Genomic DNA, 19,262 nt, shown 5'->3' with positions numbered 1-19,262 from the left:
CGAGTTGTCCAGATACTGAGCTGTGTGCGTGTCTGTGTTGTGGCGCTGCTGTGGGCTGAGGACGGGGTGGATCACCGGGGCCGGGGCGTCACGACTGAGACGGCGCCACGCCGCCGGGCAGGCCTCGCCCTGCGCTGTGCGACCGTCGGCCGGTGACCGTGTGTGGTGCGATCGTCGGAGCCGTATAGGCGGCGCTGCAGGGCTAGGAGAGGAGGCAGTGGCTCCGTCGGCCACGTCTTGGTACCACGACAGAGGCCACAGAGTATGCAGCCTATACAAATACTCCAAAGCTGCTTGATACTTATGCCGATGGTCCGACTTTTACCGAGCTTGTGTGGTACGGCTGCAGTTGCACCTTACGGGGATGGAACCAGTATTCGGGACCCAAATTGTGCGTTGAGCAATTCCTAAAAGACACTGCTTCGGGGCGTTACGATCACGGACAGGGCTTTGCAGTTACAGATCTCCAAAGGGAAGTGTGAATTGCAGCGGTGTAGCGTCTGAGCTCTACATGGTTAGCTCTCTGTTGGTGCGGATAGCAGCAACGCTGAGCGTCAATCCGCCCGTTGGCAGCCGTGTGGCGTACGCAGGTTTACTCTGTCATCGTGGAATCTCACTCGGGATTGTGTTATTAATTGAGCAGATGTTTGTAAATGCTCGCTGACCGGCATTTACCGCGCTGCGAGACAGGGCGATATAGGGCTCATGTTGTCGTCGGATCTCGTGTTATCGTCCATCGCATCGTAAGGCGGTGGCCGCACCTTGATAAGCGCTCGGCCTCTTGAGACTACTTGCAAACAAATCCGCTGGCGCTCACTCAACCCTGCGTCATCCACTCGTGTTGCTAGTCACAGATCCTCCCTTCATCACAGGAACGGCTTCCTCCCAGGAGCGAAACCCACACCCGACAGAAAACCGGACAGTCTAGATTAAAGTCTCCCAGTCTCACATAAGTTTTTTGTGTGTGACCGGTTTGTTTGGAAACTCGCACCCTGACCCGTCGCCCCGCCTGTCTCCCCTCGTCGCCCGCCGTACCCCGTGTAGAGGACAGAAATCTAAAAGGCGACAGAAGCGTATGGCTGAGGGCAGAGAGTGGGCCGGCGTGTGTTCATTTCATACGACGCCGGCGCCGGGGCGAGCGACGGAAATCGATATTATGAATAAAGGCCTGTCACTGGCGGTGAGGAGGATCGAAAATAGGGAACCAGGGCTGGCTGCATTGAGTCGATCGCCGTGTTCGAAAACGGAGGAGCGGATCTATCACATACAGTTTATGGCACTGCGAGGTTACGTTGGCGCTGTTAGTTAAATACTCTTTGTAACTACGCGATCCCGGCTGTCAAATTGAGGCGGTTTAATCCCTTCATTCTCAAGAAAAAGAGTACGGAAGAAATAGAACGTAGCAGGTGATAATGACTGCTTTTATCTATCGCCACGCTCCGGGACATACCGTCCGGGCTCCCGCTCCGGCCGCATGCCGGGCGTCCGCTAATGTCCCGTTTCCGGCGCCCCGCCGCCACTGTCCCCCGTGCAGGTGGCGGTCCAGTCGCTAAGGTCATTGCCACGCCAGACCGCGTCCTTGCGGCGGCCGGCCGCGCCCCACTCCGCGCCGCTGCCGCCGAGTTTCAGCGCCGGCCGTCCGCCGTTCGATCGGCGCGCGGCCGGCCAGATCCGCCGCCATGCCCTTATATGGGCACGTTCCGTTGGCGACGGCCGCGGCGGCGGCGGCTGACTCACGGGCGGCCAGCTGATCCCCTCCCCTCCCCCGCCCCGGCGGCCGCTCACTCACACACGCCGAGTTCCGGCCGGCGCTCAGCGTGCGCGCTATTCCGTCTCAGCCGACCGTTCTGCAGGCCAGGGAACCCCAACCGAACCGACGGCGGCCGAGCCACCCCGAACCTCTTCCGTGACCATATTTGGCGCGTCGGCAGCGGCTGCCGACCGATGACGGTAGTCTGGACCGCCACCGCGGGAACCGCCGTCACCGCGGTGGTAATAACACCGTTCCCGTCTGGTGTGTGTAGCGCGGCCGCGTGGCGTGAGTACGGCGCTCGTGTAAAATGGCGGCTCCGTCCCGACAGTCCCTGAGCGAGAGTGCAAACCCTGCAAACGTGCAATCGCCGGCTCGCGATCGCCCGAGCTGCTCTATCGCGTACGATTTGTCTCGAGTGGCCCGGATGAGCATGTCTGCGATAGCAGCGTGGAGTTCTGCCCGGTCGCGAACGATATACCGCCGCCGCAGCCCCACAGCCTCGCCACAGCCGAAAACCACAGCATCCGACGCAAAAGGGGTTTATTCAACACGCATCGTTGATTAATACAATTACAAATAGAAAATGGTCACAGTAACTGCGGCGCGGAGCCACGCGGCGACTCCGACTGCGGTGCGACTGGGAAGCAGCGCGCACCGCTCACGCCGCTGGCGGCCCCGCTCTCTGTGCCGGGGGTCCGGGGACACACCACTGTGGACACACGCCGGGGGCGGGGCTGCCCAGCGGCCGCGACCCGGCCCGGCCGGCCGGCGCTCGGTCCGACCGAACCGGGCCGGCCGCGAGCACCGCGCGGGAATGTAGCGACGGCGGCCGGCGGACGAGACGACTCTACGAGCGGTCGTTCGCCCTCAGCTTGTTCTCCACCTCCTCGCGGGAGATCTCAGACGAGTCGGTGGCCTGCGGGCGGACGGTGGAGGGTCAGAGCCGAGGCGATCGAACAGGGAGCGGCGCGGGCGGCCGAGGGGATTAACCACGGGTCCATGTATATTTCTCCCACTCCATACGGCCGCAATGCCGCTCTCACATCAAATGCAGAGCGACCTTTGCATAGTAGAGCACAAGCACGTTGCATAGTCATTTCGCTCGGTAACAGGGCTCACTAGATCGAGCGGAACACGTCACCGGCTGTGGCACAGAGAAGGCAAAAACTCGCCGAGCCCGGGCGTCGGCCCGCGACAGGAACTATCAGCAGTGACTCATCTCTGACGATATCAGACGTCGGACAAAGACCTAGTGAGTGAGCCACTGACAAATCACCTCACAAAGACTCACAGGTGAGACAGATTGCTGTCCACGCCCGGTAAATAGAAATGTCTACGGAAATATAATCCTATCATACCCATAATACGAAGGAGTCTATGGCATCACCCAGTGATCCACGTGTCTCATCGGCCAACATTCGTCACAACGAGCAGTATCCGCCCTGGCGGCGTTGCGTCATACTCCGTGGAGGGGGCAGCCCGGGGCGACTCCTCGTGCACCGCCGATAGCGCGGCCACGGCCCGCCCGCGTCCTTACCTCCACATATTTGGCGACGCCCGTCAGCGACTTTTTGAGCGCGTCGAAGCTCGACGAGTACAGCATCTTGGCCTTGATCTTGGCCTCGTCGGGGCACCAGAGCATCAGGAACAGCTTCTGCTTCTTGGTGGGCTGCGGTGGGAGCAGGGAGGGGGGGGGGGTGTTACCACTGGCGACCTAACCATAATCTGAGCTCATCGAATATGTAATAGGTATGTAGATCACGGTCCATTCCATGAATCGCAACAAACCGCACCCAGCTACCCTTACTATCCGGGGGTTAACAAATTAGCAGCATTTACCCTGTACCACTCCCCACCGACGTCCACAGCAGCGAACAGCTCCTTAACCCCATGTCTCCAAACCCTCTCTCCTACACTTTCGCCCTGTCGCCGCGCGCCGTTACCCACCTCGGCAGCGCCCTGCACCGTGTGCAGGTACTCGTAGTCGAACAGGCCGTAGCGGCACATGCCCTTGCCGGCCTTCTGGATGTCGGCCACGTAGTCCTCGTAGCTGGCGTCGCGGTCTCCGATCGCCTCGACGTCGATCAGCGTGTCATCCTTGATGACGAACACCACGTAGCGGTGCTTCTTGGCCTTCTTCACCTCGTCAAACACCGTCTTACACGCGTCGGACACGGACACTCCAGAGGCCTGGCGAGGGGCGAGGACACCCGGTCACAATGGGGGACACACAGTCACAGCTGGGTGGTCGTACATGGACACTCCAGAGGCCTGGAGGGGAGGGAGGGCACAAGGTCACAATGGGGAACACACAGTCACAGCGGGGTGATCGTACACGGACACCCCAGAGGCCTGGCGGGGAAGGAGGGCACAGGGTCGCAACGGGGAACACACAGTCACGGTTGTAACCGAGCGGATACCTAAGACGCTTATCATTCTTTTATGACGCTGAGTGTCGACACAGGGAAGACGTTATTGCGACCTGCAAGCGACATAACAGTCTGGGTTCAATTTGGCCAAATTCAGCCGTGGAAAAAGGCCCCGAAATATCGTAAGAGAGGTAGAGAAAAGAATGGTTTGACGAGCAATGAATGGCGTATGCCCGTAATCTCTTGCGTGGACTTCAAAATCTCATTCCACTCATTCCACGAGCGGAGCGCGAACTATTATCGGAGCACGTCGTCCGTCGGACAGATGCCCCGCAGCCCGCCCACAGCGGTCCCTCAGCCGCCGGCCGCCGTCCGTCACATAGTGACTCAGACCAGGTGGTGACACCAGGTGACACTCAGTGACACTTGGTGACACGCGCCACCGCGACCCTGCGAGCCTCCTCTGACTCAGGGAGGACCCGAGCGAATGTCGTACCCACGCGAGCGGAGAACTAGGGAGAAGAAACACGGTAACTGCCGCCGCTGCCTTCGACACTGGGAGGATCACAATGGGGAGGACTTTGAGGGAATGGATGGAAAAAAGCCTGTATCATTGAAATAACATAAAGCAATATTGAAATTCCTGCAAGCTTCAGAAGCAAGCTTTCTGAAGCTTGCATGCAAGACATGCAAGCTTCAGAATCATTGCAGGTCTTCTTAGTTTGCAAACCATTTGGAAATGATCTTTGCAAGTGATCTTACTATGAATATGAATAGGTACAGCAGTTGCAAATAACTCAGTAGCTCCTTTTGATCCATCACCATGTAAAAATGCAGCCAGTGCATGAAAAAGATGGTATGGATGCAGATAGAGATTGTCAACATTAAAAGAGCAAAAAAAAAAAATGCTGACTCATGTTTTCCCAACTGTATGGTAGGCACAAGTGGTCCCACTGGCATTTGCAATATGCAAGCACCTGAATGACACATAAATAAATGGATGGCATGGGAGCAACACATCGCAAACAAAAGTGTTACATACTTTTTTTCATTGAGAAACAATGTGCAATGTATTCAATTCATAACAGTCTTATAATTGTCGAACATTTTCCCATTCATTGGCAATTCATCACCTATAAAGATGTCCATCAAAGTAAATACAGTACCAGTTTGGGTGGTTATTTGGCTTGGATTTGCTCCCTAATACCTGCTTGTTATTTTAACATCAAATATTTCAGGTTGCCAGATTGAGAATATTGGTCATCATGGACTACTCTCAGGCCAAATTTATAGCACTGTCACTGGGGTATTTTACAATCAAACAACAGACACTAGCTCATCAACTTCAATACCAGGCCCTTTCCATCCTAGCTAGGACAGAGAGCAGCTTGAAATGTAATGAACCTTTAGGATGGGTTAATGAAGCAGTTAGCAGACCTTACTTTACTGTGATTTAGCATTATACTTACACTGATAGGGCCTTTCAAACTGTAACTTATAATGCCACAACAATGTGCACTGGATCATTTCTGTGGTGTGTCATCAACATCAACTGTTAAGCTCAAGATTACAATGCTATATATAAATTGCAATGAAATTTTAAACGTAAGTGAACAAGCCAGATAGGTAGTTACCATCAAATTACAGGGTTCAACCAAATACCCTATCCAGTGGCCCATGAATTTCAAATGCGTCAGACACAATTTATACAATTTAGAGAATAGATCACTGGCATATCAAGACTATCCACAACTTTCAAGAATCAAACCTAACCCAATATCACATGGTATGAAGCATGACTCAGACTGCGAATGGTGACCACATTCTACGCAACTCAAACTGGTTGAGTGAGGTAAAAATAAGAAAACCAGTGCTTCAAGAGGAAGAAAACAAAATAGGTAGCTATTATTGGCACTCAATGTTGATATCATGGGCGTATATTTTAAAGTAAATCACAGAATATGCGCCTCAAGCTATTGCAGTACAGCAGACGGAAATGGCGCAGGACGGCCGGTCCCGGCACACGGAATCGATCAAAACAAAACAAATTCAACGAGCTAAGTAGCCAAAAACGCACAATGCGGGCAGAGGAACACAGAGAAGGTTTCGATCGACTTTCTTACCATTTTGTGTTAGTTGGCTTCCGGATAATTTGAATACAATACGCGCTGCAATAAGCGCGCCACTCCCTCTTCCGTTAGCGTCCGCGCCGGTCGTGTTGAGAGCGCCAAGGTTGAGGCAGAAATAAATAGAAGTTCCGCACCGCGTCCTAGGTGAATTCAGCTGATTACTGACGTCATCGAAACAAAAGATAGTGGCGGAACTCCGGCCAAGATCATCCACTAATATATATGGCCTTGCATCCACTATTCGGCACAGGGCACCGGCACGAGCCTTATATGGTTGATAAGCGACCAGATTGAACGCGTAGTAGGTATTAACGCTTCACAAACTTTGATCATCAGATGACGTGTCGTGTCTTAACTCTAATCACCATCGACATCAACGCAGAACATGGCTGATCGTTCCACGGCATCGCTGATCGCTCTCGAGCCGATTCTCTTTTCCTAAAATTGAAAGCCGCAGTCAAGATTATCTGTTGGCTCATGAAGCAAAAGGTTAGTATTAGAATCCCTCAGCCCATATCGAAGCGCAGCCAGGGCAATGAACGACTCCGCAGTGCCGGTCGTCGCACTGCTCGCAATCCGCTAGCCGCGATTGCGCCAGCGGCAACCCTCGAACCGACGACCGACGAGCCGGCTCAGTGGCCGGTGTGGATCTGCTGGACGTCCGCCGCAGCCACTCGGTGCTCCGTCACCACTGGCGAAGGCTGGGAGTAGCCACGGGCCCAGCAGATGCCGACACCACCCGGCCGGCCAGGCGTATGCGGGGCGGGCTCACGCTACTCTAGATGCGACTCGGTGGGCCGCCTGGACTCCGCAGGAAGTCCAGGGAGTGCTTGCCCGTGGACGCTGGCTTCCTTGGCGATGGCGTCAGCCCTCGCGTTGCCCTCCAGGACGCAGTGAGACAGTAAACCTGCCGGCCCCCGACTGTCAGTCCTCGGAGGGCCCCTTGATGTCCACTCCCAGCTGGGAGCTCTGGGCGGCCATGGAGGGAGCCGAGGGCGGACTGGGAGTTGGTGCGGGTTACGCCAGGATCCTCGGCAGGCAAGGTTTCTCTAGCAGGCTGGAGTGTAGCCCAGAGGGATACCACTTCGGCGCGAAAGCTGGAGCACAGGCGGTCCCCCAGGATGCGGATCGAGTACTCCTCTCCGTCCGGCCACACGATGACGGCTCCAGCGCGTCCATCTCGATGACGCCATCGGTGGACGATTCGCCGCTCCACACGCAGCGCACTGCATGAGCGACGTCAGGACGTGTCCTGGGGCCGAGTCCCCGTTCTCTTTCCACCGAACGCTGGTGATCGGTGGTGACGGCTTCCACTGACGGGTACGGCAGACAGAGGATCAGTTCGACTGGAGTGGTGATATCCGCTATCCTTCAGACCTACTCGCCCTTACTGTCCTCGGCGTACTGTCATTGCCAGCTTCGGAGCTGAGGATTTCGCCGATCACGTACCCGTAACATGCACGTGAAACACGCACGCGCTGGACCTGATTCCGCGTTCGGTTATCGGTCTCAGTCGCCCACGCGAGATGTTCAAGGTAGAAGCGATATACCATTAGGAGAGCAGCGTGGTTAGGTCGAGCACCATCGGCCGGTCGAAGTCTAGGAGTGAGATAATGCCACCCAGCTCATGCAGCATGTGCTACGTGTGACTTTCAAATCACCCCCCTAAACACGAATAGGGACCGTATGAGAGATCACAGCCGGTATGAGAGAGGTATGAGAGATCACACGCAAAACTCCTGCAAAGAGAATTCATTGATAGCTATGGCATGTCAACTTGATCACAGATCTATCGTGAAGAGCATGCAGATGACACGAAAAGCCAGTCTTCTGGTTCAGGCGCGCCCTATCCCCGACCCAACGCCAGCATCGAGATCTGCCTCTCCATCACCCGTTCCGCTCACCATGCCACAACTCGCCTCAGTCAGACTCACAACAGAAACTTATCGAAACGGTCCTCTCATCTCAGCATGTGCCTGTATTCAGTCTGAGCAGGCTTAACGGGTGCATGATCACGGAACACGAGTCTGTACGCGTCTCTCACAGTCCTCGCGGACTAAAACCGAACACTCGACAAAGTACCGTCTCACGGGACGGCTAACGCGCCGCGCACAGGTCACCTACATCATAAGACCGCGACTCGGCAGCTCGAGTCGCCACCGCGTATAGTTCTCAGTGAGTGCCGGTGGCGGGGCCGACCGCTACAAGACACTGGGGCACCCGCCGGCCACGGGTCGGGATGAGGAGCCGCCGACGGCCGCACCACCTCCCAGCCGCGGACAACACTCCGAGGCTGGCACCACTGGGACGTCACTCCAGCCGACCCGACAGCGAGCGAACGAGGCACGGGACGCGACCGGTTCTCGGCGCTGGGCGCCGCCAGCTCGGGAGAATAAGTTAATAGCCTTGTACGACGGGCACAGCCGTCTTCCTAGGAGTTCGGCGGGCCCTAAATGAGGCCGCGCTTCTTCTTGTAGTCCTCCAGGTTGAGGGATCGGCGCGGCGTGATGCTGTCCAGCTGCCGGGGCAGCTTCGGCGTCACGCTACTGGTGGTTGTTTGTGCTGCCGGCCGAGGGAGGCAGTCAGTATGTGAGGGGGAAGAAGATACAGCTTCACTCATAATAGTATTGACTATTGAGAGTAAAGTTGGGGATGGCAACGGCAGAAGTCCCAAGAATAACCTGAAAGGCGTCAGATATAAAATATATGCGTTACATAATTAATCCGTACGACTAACAATCTAATAGAAAAAATGTTATTATGTTAATCGTTCAATACTAGTTATTACACTTCTACCGTGTATGTTCTACTTCTAACGCATTTATTATACTTCGAGGTAGGATGGCACAAGTTGGGTACCATCGGGAACAAATTAAGTGTTCGAAAGGCACACGGAAGCACCGCAGTATAATGAAAAATGTGCTTTGCTCAGGAAAGCAAATTTATACATAAGTAAAAAAATAAAATGCATTTTAACTTTTAAGGTAAGGTGGAGCTGTTATCGGAACTGGATTCTCGGAATTGAATTCTCTACATGGAGAGAGGTCTAAAAAGATGACGATTTGGGTCATCGCAGAAACGTCTGTAAGTGGTGACGAAGAGCCATGAATCTCATATGATGCCTCACGACATGACAAACAAAACTCCAATCCTAGCACATACTCTTGTCACAGGTACACATTGTTAGACCAATAGCCATAAAAAGTCAAACACAATCGTCGATTCATCCTAAAGCCAACACCAGGTACTCGTTGATTGGCACGTCCACCCCTGCGTCGATCCCCGCCCGGCTATGGCCCCTCGCCAGCACAGGGACGGCCAAAGCCACAGCCGGTCGGCGGGTACCGGGACGGAGCGCTCGTGGCAGTCACAGAGACCGGCCGAGGAACGCGATAAGGCCACAGGTGAAATGTCAACAGAGCGGCCGATGGAGACGCTCGACCGAGGGTGGCAGAGATAGGACTGTCTGATCCGTAATCCAATCGGCCACGGGGAACGGAATTCTCTATATGGAGAGAGGTCTAAATAGGGAACTTTGTGCGTGGGGCCGGCATCGGAAACAGACCCGGTACCCACAATCATTCAGCGCATGACCTAGTGAGGAATTGATACTCGGTTACAATATTAAAGCTGCCATCGTAAGCTGTTCATCTGTCTCATCATGCTTTCAATCATATTATCCTGCCAATAGGTAAATGCTATTTTTGTGACAAACTCAATACAAAGTAGACTTACAGGGAGGAGGTGCGCCAAGGTCGATTGTGATATCGAAGTTATGTGCATCAAACATATCATTGTGATCTTCGGTTTTTCTAGCTTTCTCTTTTTCTTTCTTCTTCTCTTCCTCTTCACGCTTTTTCCGTTCCTCTTCCTCCTGTAAAACGCATAGGTAGTATGAGCGTAAGCGGTTGACCTAGGATTACACAGTTAAATGTGATACGTGAGACGAAAAATTATCACAAAACATCCAGTATTGGGCAGCCAGTAAGCTCTCGCACATAAGCAAATAAGCCCGACCTGTATACGGCCCAAACCTTTCCATGCGGCCCGCAAAATTACTCGTACTGCCAACACTAGCTCGACAGTCGACATCCACAGCATTCGCTGCATTCTTAAGCGCTAGATCCTCAACTACCGCCATTCAACATTTGCTAAGCTCGGAAAGTCGCTTATCACCACCGCACCTTGTTTGTAGTTTGAAGCTAACTTGATAACTCAATCTCAGCGACAGGTTCCTGACCTTAACGCATCCAACACTAACGCCCGCCTACCCGCCCCGCCTACCCCTCCATCCAGCCCTATCCCCCGACCCGTCATACGAACCTTGGCCTTCATCTCGGCTTGGAGCCGCCGCTGCTCCTCCATCTGCCGCAGCTGCTCGGCGCTGGTGGCCACCTCCGAGTCCTTGCCCTTGCTGGACATCAGCTTGGGCCGCGACCAGCGGCGGGTGAACGGGTCCTCTGCGCGCTTACCGCCCGTCTGCTTCAGCTCCTCCTGTAGGGAGAGGCGGGGCAGAGAGAGGGGGACGTGGTCAGAGCTCAGTGTCACACTACCTCCACCTGGAGCTCTAGGAACAGGGCTACGGAGTCGGAGTCAGACGAAATCGACAGTTCTGCCCAGAGTCGGAGTCGATTTTTGAAAGCCGGAGTTGGAGCTGGAGCTGGAGTCGGAGTCACCGAAAATCATTTGACTCCGCAGCCCAGTCTAGGGACTCCAACTACCCCTGCGTCCCGTGGACGCATCAGAGCGAGGGATCACACACCACCACACTTTGATCTGACTGTTCCAGTGGAGACGGAACAAAGAGAGTAGAGCGAGTAAGACAGAAATGGACTAACAATTAGAGAGCTGGTCCTGGAGAACAGACCAAGCTTTTAATGTGGAGCTCACTAATGTGGACAGCAGACAGAGCACAGAGGGCAGACTGACCCAGCAGGAGCACTGGCGCCACCTGCGCCTGTCCGTTCCGTCAGTCGTCTCCGCCGCCGCCAGGGACGTAGGAGAGAGAGCGAGAGCGAGAGAGAGAGAGAGAGAGAGAGAGAGAGAGAGAGAGAGAGGGAGAGAGGGGGAGGGGAGAGAGAGGGAGAGGGAGAGGGAGAGGGAGAGGGAGAGGGAGAGGGAGAGGGAGAGAGAGAGAGAGAGAGAGAGAGAGAGAGAGAGAGAGAGAGAGAGAGAGAGAGAGAGAGAGAGAGAGAGAGAGAGAGAGAGGGAGAGAGAGAAGGGGAGAGAAGAGAGAGAGAAGAGAGAGAGAGAGAGAGAGAGAGAGAGAGAGAGAGAGAGAGAGAGAGAGAGAGAGAGAGAGAGAGAGAGAGAGAGAGAGAGAGAGAGAGAGAGAGAGAGAGAGAGAGAGAGAGAGAGAGAGAGAGAGAGAGAGAGAGAGAGACGCGTGATGTGATCCCTTGGCGCCTCATCTTGAACAAATACACTGGATGTCGCCCTTCCCCCCGATGCGCCCCAGTATATCTCACCATGATGGCCTTCTCGGCCTCCTCCACGTTCCGTTTTCGGTTTCGTTCGTTGATGTAGGCGATGCTCTGCAGGCTGCCCGTCCGCCTCTGGTCGAGCTCCTGGGCACGCTCCTCCAGCGTGTTCAGCTCCTGGATAATGGAGCGGAGCCGTCAGGGGATATAGGGGCGTCAGTGGCGAGACAAGCAGGATTGTGAAAAATGTACTGAAAGTGGAGAGATGTATATCATAGCCAACAAAGTTAACCCTCTAAATGGTCAACTCACAGCTGTTTCAGCAAAACATAAGGATTATGTAAAAGAATAGAGTGCTTAGTTTCCCGAACAACACTTCACTGATGTGAGTCTGGCAACAACAACGCTGCTGCAGCGTACAGAGCGAGCTGTCTGTCGCTGCTATGTGCCCAGCAGAACCAAAAGAGCTTGGGAGGGGAGATTATTGGCACGATCGGAGTTACGGCCGCGGCACTCACCTGGTTTATTCTGTCGACGGTAGCCTCGTCACCCTGCGACTGGGCCATTTCGCGAACCTTCATCAGCTGACTCTTCTTCATGGCGAAATTAGTAGGGTTCTGTTTGAACCGAGATTTCTCCGATATAATCTGCGGTCACAAAGCGGGAAACAAGATTCAGAAGGTGTCAGAGGGCCGGCAGACGCGGCGGCGAAGAATATCCTATCGAGGAAGGCCAGAAGCATCAGCGTACACTTTGATAAATATCGGCCATTGTTGTGCGTTTATCAATTGAGAAGTGCAGCGAGCTCGATGAACGATCTAGCCAAATCAAATATGACGAGAAAAAATGGACAGATTCCATTATCATTCATCGCACAATGCCTGGCTATTCCCGGCATGAACTATTATTACGTACCTTATCAATATCGGAGTTTTTGTACGTATAACTTTTGGCATTCTTGAGGTCGGCCACCTTCTTTTCGACGGCGTCGATGGTGGGCAGCTCGACGTCCTGCATGGCGCACATCTCTACCCACTTGGAGTACTCAGTATCCGTGAACTCCTGGTTACTGACAAACTCGAGTCGGAACACCCGCTCCTGACCGCCGTGCCTGGGGATAAAGGAACGAGATCCAGTCAAATACTCCTGACAAACTCCAGTCGGAACACGAGCTCCTGACCAACGTGCCTGGAATAAAGGAACGAGATCCAGTAAATACTCCTGCTTACTGACAAACCTCAGCCGGAACACTCGCTCGCATACAGCCTCGTTGCTGGCGCGCCCATAACACCAAAACTAAGGAGCACGCGCTCCTGACCGACCGAACTTCTGACCTGCAGGGGTGTAATTTTATATCTCTTTGTGGAGGCAGATGCACCCACAATCCTGAAATATGCCCCCACAACGATGAAAATGCACCCACAGGTCTTCTTTTACAAGCGCCCTTTCGAGAGCACGGCGCCCTTCGCATGCTCTAACGGCGTCCTCCTGACCGCCTCACGTTCCTGGATAGTGGATAATACAGCGTTTTTAATCACTCGGCGCCCCTCTAGGAGAATGGTGCCCTTTTCATGGTTTCACGGCGCCCTCGTAACCGTCTGGCGCCCCTACGTTCCCACCAAGTTAGCATTACTGACTGTGCGGCGCCCTTCTGACCTCTCTGCGCCCCTGGATCATATAGCATTTTTAATCACTTGGCGCCCCTCTGGGAGAATGGCGCCCTTGTCATGATCTCACGGCGCCCTTGTAACCTTAATCTAGCGCCCCTACGTCCCCTAAGCGGCCTGGCGCCCCTACAGCTGGACACCCACAATCATTTTGGGAAAATTACACCCCTGCTTCTGACTTTAAAACCTCAGCCCTTTGCTGTGACTCACTTGAGCCGGAGACCCTTGTTGGTGCGCGTGGTGCCGAGCTGATACACCTTGGCGGTCTCGCAGACGGCCGTCACCTCGGCCACGCGGTACACGGGCCGGCCGGCGCCGTTGTTACCGATTCCGACCCGCACAAAGCAGCCCTTCACCGTGTCGGCAAAGAACGGCGCGTGGCACCACCTGGCGGCAGCGGGGGGGGGGGGGGGCGGTCAGACTGGGTACGGTCGGAGAGTCGGAGGGCGGCCTGGCAAGGTCTGACAATGTTGAGGATTTACGTCTCTAACACTTTCAATGATGGTATCGATAGTGGTAGAGAGGGAGGAAGCTATAGGGTTTTGCTATAAGAATTAACGGATAATTTCACAGTATTTAAGCATGTCTGCCAAAACCGTCAGCCGCACCACCAACGTCTGCACGCACTTCTCCTACCACACTCATAGACTAGCCCCTCCCCCTTCCTCACGCCCCGCGTCACTCACTTCTGCCACTGGCTAACTATGGTCCAGACCTCATTTCTCATGTTCCTGCCACCACTCTCCATTCACCCATAACCCGTCTCACTTCTATCCCAGGGCCACCGCCACCTCCAAACTCCCTTCTAGCGTAGCCGCCACCTCTCCCTCCCCTCCCCTCACTCACTTTTCCAATTTATGTCGCGACAGCCGGATTTTGAGCAGGTCCTCTCGACCGGTGACGTACTGAATCTTTTTGGGCTGTGCGCGCTTGTGTCCTCGGTCGGTATCCGACTCGGAGCTGGAGCCGCCGCGCCGGCGCGGCGAGCGCTCGTCGCCGCTCGACGAGCCGCTGTCGTCGCTGTAGACGTCTGTGGTGCGCAGCTTGCCGCCCTTGCCACGCTTCTCGCTATCTGAGTCCGATGAATCGGACGATATGGCCGGCTTGGCGGCCGAGCCGGCCGCGCTGTCCCGCTTCTTACGCTCCAGCTCCTCCTGTTTCTTTTCGCGCTCCTCGGCTGGGTGGGACAGGGAGGAGTTAGGCACCGATGCAGCGCACGATGGGGATGATGGAGGCGATAAATGTGTACGGGGTGTGCCACATGAAAACAAACAGGTAACACCATATGGAAGCATTATGCTGAATAACTCGAGAAATCGTGTTTGGTGCGTGAGCCTACCGTCACGGTTCGGGTCAGAAGTGGCGCGCTAAGCACAACGATTGTGAAACAAACACCAGCTGCGTCCTTCAAAGTCAACTATGCGCTATCCTATGTTCTACACTTTTTACACGCGATCTTCACTCTAAAGTTCTAGGTACACCAACTGAACAGCCAAGATACAAGTCTATATTTTCTTAACGCTGCCCGACAATACCAGCCCTCTGGGCGCCTGCGGCCGTGTTATTCACTAACTCGCGAGTTTCTGTTCAACTCACACACTGTCTCCGAGTTTCTGCTCAGCTAAACTATCATCTGCCTACTCTTTTCCGACGACTCTTGCCATTTTTGCATCTCGTTCTATGCTTACAGAGTTTCTGCTTTGCTCACTCACAGTCTCTACAGTAAGTCAAACATTTTCCTCTTTACATAATATCGGCGTTTCTACCCGCCCGCCCTCACTCACTGTCTCCGAGTTTCTGCTCTTCCCTCACTCACCGTCTCGGAGTTTCTCCTCTGCTCTCACTCACTGTCTCGGCGTTTGTACCCCGCCCCCTCACTCACCGTCTCTGAGTTTCTGCTCCCGCTGTGCCTTCAGCAGACTCAGCGCACTGCCCTTCTTGTCCTGTCGCTCCTTGTTTTCCTCCATGGCCTTTTTGCGGTCGGTGGTGCGCTTGATTTCGGGCTCTTTGACCGCCTTAGGCGGAGGACGGCTCTCCCGCTTCTTCTGCTGCTCGCGACGTTTGGCATTCTTCAGCTTACGCTCGATTTCGAACCTGACGGCGGGGCCGAGAGCGGTTACGAATAAATGATAAGAACGAGGATGCGACGGAATCGTTTGGACCGAGTCAATATGTGATAATATGCGCTAATGAAAAAGCTAGCTTAAGTGGTGGGATACATTGGCACACGTTTCTGCCTGCTCGTTGAACAATCGATCCTCAATCTAACAATATCGTCCCTAAACTGACACACAGAACACCCAATCCCGCCTCTCGTTCCCCTGCATCTCTCACCTGGTCCTAGCCGCCTCGCGCTTCTCGAGTCGGTTGAAGATCTCCTGTTCTCGCTCCTTCTCGGTCATCTTCTCCATGCGCGCGCGGTCCTCCTCGTCACCCATCAGGTTTTCGTCGAGGCCGTCATCGAACTCGGCGTCCCCGTCCGAATCGGAGACCTCGCCTGCGGCACGCGGGGAGAATAATACGGGTCACGGGGCGACATAGTGTAGACTAGCAGTCCCAAGAGAGCAGGCAAGTGGTCGTCCGTTTTCCAGGACACAAACGCCCTGTGAAGCATACTAGGTCATCCGTTGAGGGAATCCGCCCCCGATCTCGGTCTCGCTCCAACTGGGCGCAGCTGGTCATAAACCCAGGCGGCAGCTTGATTCAGCCATACCGCGGGTTTATTCCGGCGATACCAATCATTCGGTTTGGTCGGACCGACATTGCGAATGCAGGTATTTTGACAACAATAATACAAGCAGAAAACGAACAACATCGACAAGATGAGGGTCATCACAGAATTATGTACTTTATGGAACTTAGATCAATTCAGCAGTTCCCATGGCTACATGCTCTACATTCGTTTAGTCACCCACCACCACCTTCCAACTCGTCTCCCCCGTCCACACTGCAGCATTCCATCTTACCATCCTACACTCTCCCGTACTGACCTTCCTCGGGCTCGGACTTGTTCTCCGGCTTCTCGCCCTCAGACTCATCGTCGGACTCTGAACCAGACCCGGAGCCGGAGCCGGAGCCGGAGCTGCGGCGCGCCGGAGCGCGGCGGCGCACCGTTTTCTTCTTCTTGCCGCCGGCGCCCCACTCGTCGTCGCTGTCGGAGGTGTCGGAATCGGCCGGGGCGGCGGCGGCCGCCGGTGGAGAGCCCTCATCGCGGCGCTGCTTCTTCTTGGCCAGCGAGAGCAGCTCCTGGGGATGCAGGGGTCAGAGGGTCAACAGAGGTCACCAGCGGTCAGTGGCAGCCACAACTCCTGGGGGAGCAGGGGTCAGAGGGTCAACAGAGGTCACCAGCGGTCAGTGGCAGCCACAACTCCTGGGGGAGCAGGGGTTAGAGGGTCATTGAACAGAGGGAAGATAGAATACCCTCAGGAAGAGGAAGGTCAGCTGAGAGGCCAGTGGGCGGAGTGGCAAGCAGTTCCCGGGGATCGGGGAAGTGCCATCAGTAGCGGTAGCTGTATGGGTACCATACTAAATCAAATCAGTCAAAATATTTAACCTGGCATAGGATCGAGACTATCCTACACTGATCTCAAACCCTGTCTTGCTCACCGAGTCGAGGTCTGAGCCGCTGCCGCTGGCACTGTCATCACTGTCCTCACTCTCCGATATCAGCACCTTGTTCTTCCGCTTGGACATGATGATGCCAGCTAAGCAGCTGTGCTCCTGAACTGGCCACTGGTCTGATCAGCAATTAATAGTCATGTCAGAACTGTGAAAAGTTGGGGCAGCTGTTGTAAATGACAGTAAGGGTTCCCATTTGACAAGTTTGGAAGCACAGTCAGCTAGCAGCCAAATGACAAAAGCTGGCACTGGCAGCTGGGACCTGAGCTATGAATGCAATACCTAAGTAAAACCTACGTAACACAGAGATATGTTCACAATTCAGCTTAAGTAGGTATGCAATGATCATCCATCCATATTTCTTTTCATGTGTAACTAGGCACATAAATATGTCCTGCTGTCAGCAGTGTTGCATTGCAGGAAAAGCAGGAGGAAATCCAGGAAAGCAGCTTCCTAGGCAGACCACATCAAATGCTGCCAAGAATTATTGCCTAAATTCCAGGGGAAGTGTGCATTTATGAGAAGTCAAGGCCATTTACTTTGTTGCTCCTTGAGGTTGCCAGCCATTCTGGTCTATCATGCACTGCGTACCTATTTCACACTAGCCTTTAAAACATGGCAATACTGACAAGATCTGGTTGGCATATAGACACTCAGCTGGTGCGCCATGCTGGTGCATTACATGATTACTGAGGTGTTGTGAGGATTTTGTGTGGAGCAGTGTGGCCCCTAGCAATGCATTTTGTCAAACTGCTGTGCTGGTGCATCTTCTACCTAAAAAAAAAAAATGTAAAGAGGCAACAATAGGGTCAGCCAGGAGCTATTTGCCTTTCCGTTGCAGTTTGTCTCATCAAAAGCACAGCTAGGCAGTGATCTATATTTAGTACGGGAAATTATGCATCTTGGGTAAATGTCAAGTTTAAGTCCTAAGAAGAGTTCATTGATAATTTTTTCATATTTATACATTATTTGACATCCTGAATCCAAAAATGATACTCATATGTCTCGCAAATAAAAGAAAAAAACATAATCAAACCTGACCTAACCTTACCTACTTACCTATAACCTACCAACCTAAAACTTACAAACCTACCCTAACCTAACCTAACCTACAAACCTACCTACCTACAACCTAAAACCTACAAACCTACAACCTAACCTAACCTAAAACCTAAAATTTTTGCTGTTTCATATTCGTATCAAAAGCGCCACTGTTGTAGTTAGGACCTAAACTTGACATATACCGCATCTTGTCTGGTATGAACTGATGTGCCATGCCAACTTATTTATACTCTGGTCAGTGTGTGCTGTTGTGTATTTGTCAACCTTTTTGTGTGGCTCATCAATACTGTCAATGTTGCTGTGGTACCTAGGTAAGCAGTCCAGATGGCACACATATGCGTCATGCTGCAGTGTCTGCCACTGCCAGCATCAATAATTCTGATTCATGATCATTCTACTGCATCAAAAGGTGTACTGAATACTGATGATTTGAAAATCATTCTATAACTTAACGATGTCCATCTTAAACATTCTGCAGGAGCGAAATTCCATTCCTCCAGGTTCCATTCCATATGAGTATCAGTATGGTATTGATGGGGATAGAGGTCATATTTCTATAGACTTGGGTCATATGGGCATGCATGCCATTTCTATGGCTCACAAGGCGGCATTTGTTAGCACAGGATAGCGATCAATCATTTAACACATTGGAATTCTCGATTATAATATTTTTATCTTGTGAAACCATCTCAGCTTTACTTGAAGGACTTTTAAAAACCATTAATCACAACATATACGTTGTCCCCGACCGCAAACTCAAACTTTAAGGCGAATGCTGCGCACACACGGCATGAAAGATGAATTCAGCGACTCAGCTGCATCTATTAAAAACTGACGTCATTAGAAAAGGCCAATTAAAAACCAGAAAGTTGTTATGTAATTTATTGAGAATAATGCTTTTCCATCAAAATTAAATCTTCAGAGCTAGCATTCATTATTGGGCTTCGAAAAATTGATTTGGTCTTATTGATGCTAAAGCTTCTTTTTCAACATGAAAGGAGGCACAGCTGAAAACTGTGACGTCATATATCAATCATATAAGTGTATACATTTCACAAAAAAAGTAGCCTTGATTGAACTCAAACTCACGTATCTCGTGCGCGCGTGCGAGAGAGTCAAATTTGTTGTGCGCGTGGGATTACGTGCTTTTGGGCTGTAATTTTCGTTTATGGAGCTTGACTGATGAATATATTATTGGCTGAGGCTGTTTATTTATATTGCAGCAGCTGAATGCAGCACCTGCA

The 19,262-nt window shown here is 53.0% G+C and overlaps 2 protein-coding genes across 15 annotated transcripts; both read right to left on the bottom strand.

Moving 5' to 3' along the window:
• Positions 1 to 2,276: 2,276 nt before the first annotated feature.
• Positions 2,277 to 6,505, bottom strand: LOC122381316 (cofilin/actin-depolymerizing factor homolog). The gene is made up of 4 exons (XM_043365336.1): positions 6,246 to 6,505; positions 3,701 to 3,943; positions 3,291 to 3,422; positions 2,277 to 2,669 (listed from the first exon to the last, which is right to left on the bottom strand). Exons 1-4 carry the CDS (start codon positions 6,246 to 6,248, stop codon positions 2,601 to 2,603), a joined length of 447 nt encoding a protein of 148 aa, XP_043221271.1. The 5' UTR covers positions 6,249 to 6,505; the 3' UTR covers positions 2,277 to 2,600.
• A 1,706-nt stretch (positions 6,506 to 8,211) lies between these two features.
• On the bottom strand, positions 8,212 to 18,810 carry LOC122381314 (RNA polymerase-associated protein RTF1 homolog). 14 transcript variants are annotated; one of them, XM_043365327.1, is made up of 13 exons: positions 18,768 to 18,810; positions 16,945 to 17,104; positions 16,329 to 16,584; positions 15,673 to 15,835; positions 15,221 to 15,432; positions 14,185 to 14,515; positions 13,549 to 13,725; positions 12,587 to 12,782; positions 12,190 to 12,318; positions 11,720 to 11,848; positions 10,575 to 10,745; positions 9,987 to 10,125; positions 8,212 to 8,813 (listed from the first exon to the last, which is right to left on the bottom strand). In XM_043365327.1, the coding sequence occupies exons 2-13, from the start codon at positions 17,029 to 17,031 to the stop codon at positions 8,701 to 8,703; spliced, it is 2,103 nt and encodes a 700-aa protein (XP_043221262.1). In that variant the 5' UTR covers positions 17,032 to 17,104; positions 18,768 to 18,810; the 3' UTR covers positions 8,212 to 8,700. The 14 variants fall into 14 exon arrangements, with proteins under 14 accessions (XP_043221262.1, XP_043221267.1, XP_043221259.1 ...); XM_043365332.1 differs by having other exon boundaries at positions 18,781 to 18,805; XM_043365324.1 differs by having other exon boundaries at positions 18,756 to 18,792.
• Positions 18,811 to 19,262: the final 452 nt, after the last annotated feature.

This window comes from Amphibalanus amphitrite, unplaced genomic scaffold (assembly GCF_019059575.1).
Source record: "Amphibalanus amphitrite isolate SeventyFive unplaced genomic scaffold, NRLGWU_Aamphi_draft 000118F_arrow, whole genome shotgun sequence".
NCBI lineage: Eukaryota > Metazoa > Arthropoda > Thecostraca > Balanomorpha > Balanidae > Amphibalanus > Amphibalanus amphitrite.
Note: the sequence above shows the minus strand (reverse complement) of the source record. Positions and strands in the feature narration are given on the sequence as shown.

What these genes read in the sequence shown, in the direction of transcription:
- LOC122381316 (XM_043365336.1), bottom strand. An exon ending in CGGTGCAGGGCGCTGCCGAG is followed by an intron (nt 3,423 to 3,700) that starts GTGGGTAACGGC and finishes CTCCCACCGCAG; the next exon opens with CCCACCAAGAAGCAGAAGCT. An exon ending in GCGTCGCCAAATATGTGGAG is followed by an intron (nt 2,670 to 3,290) that starts GTAAGGACGCGG and finishes GTCCGCCCGCAG; the next exon opens with GCCACCGACTCGTCTGAGAT.
- LOC122381314 (XM_043365335.1), bottom strand. Translation starts at nt 18,739, where the DNA reads ATGGTTTTTAAAAGTCCTTCAA. An exon ending in AAAACTCCGATATTGATAAG is followed by an intron (nt 12,319 to 12,586) that starts GTACGTAATAAT and finishes TTGTGACCGCAG; the next exon opens with ATTATATCGGAGAAATCTCG. An exon ending in AAGCCGAGATGAAGGCCAAG is followed by an intron (nt 10,126 to 10,574) that starts GTTCGTATGACG and finishes TGCGTTTTACAG; the next exon opens with GAGGAAGAGGAACGGAAAAA.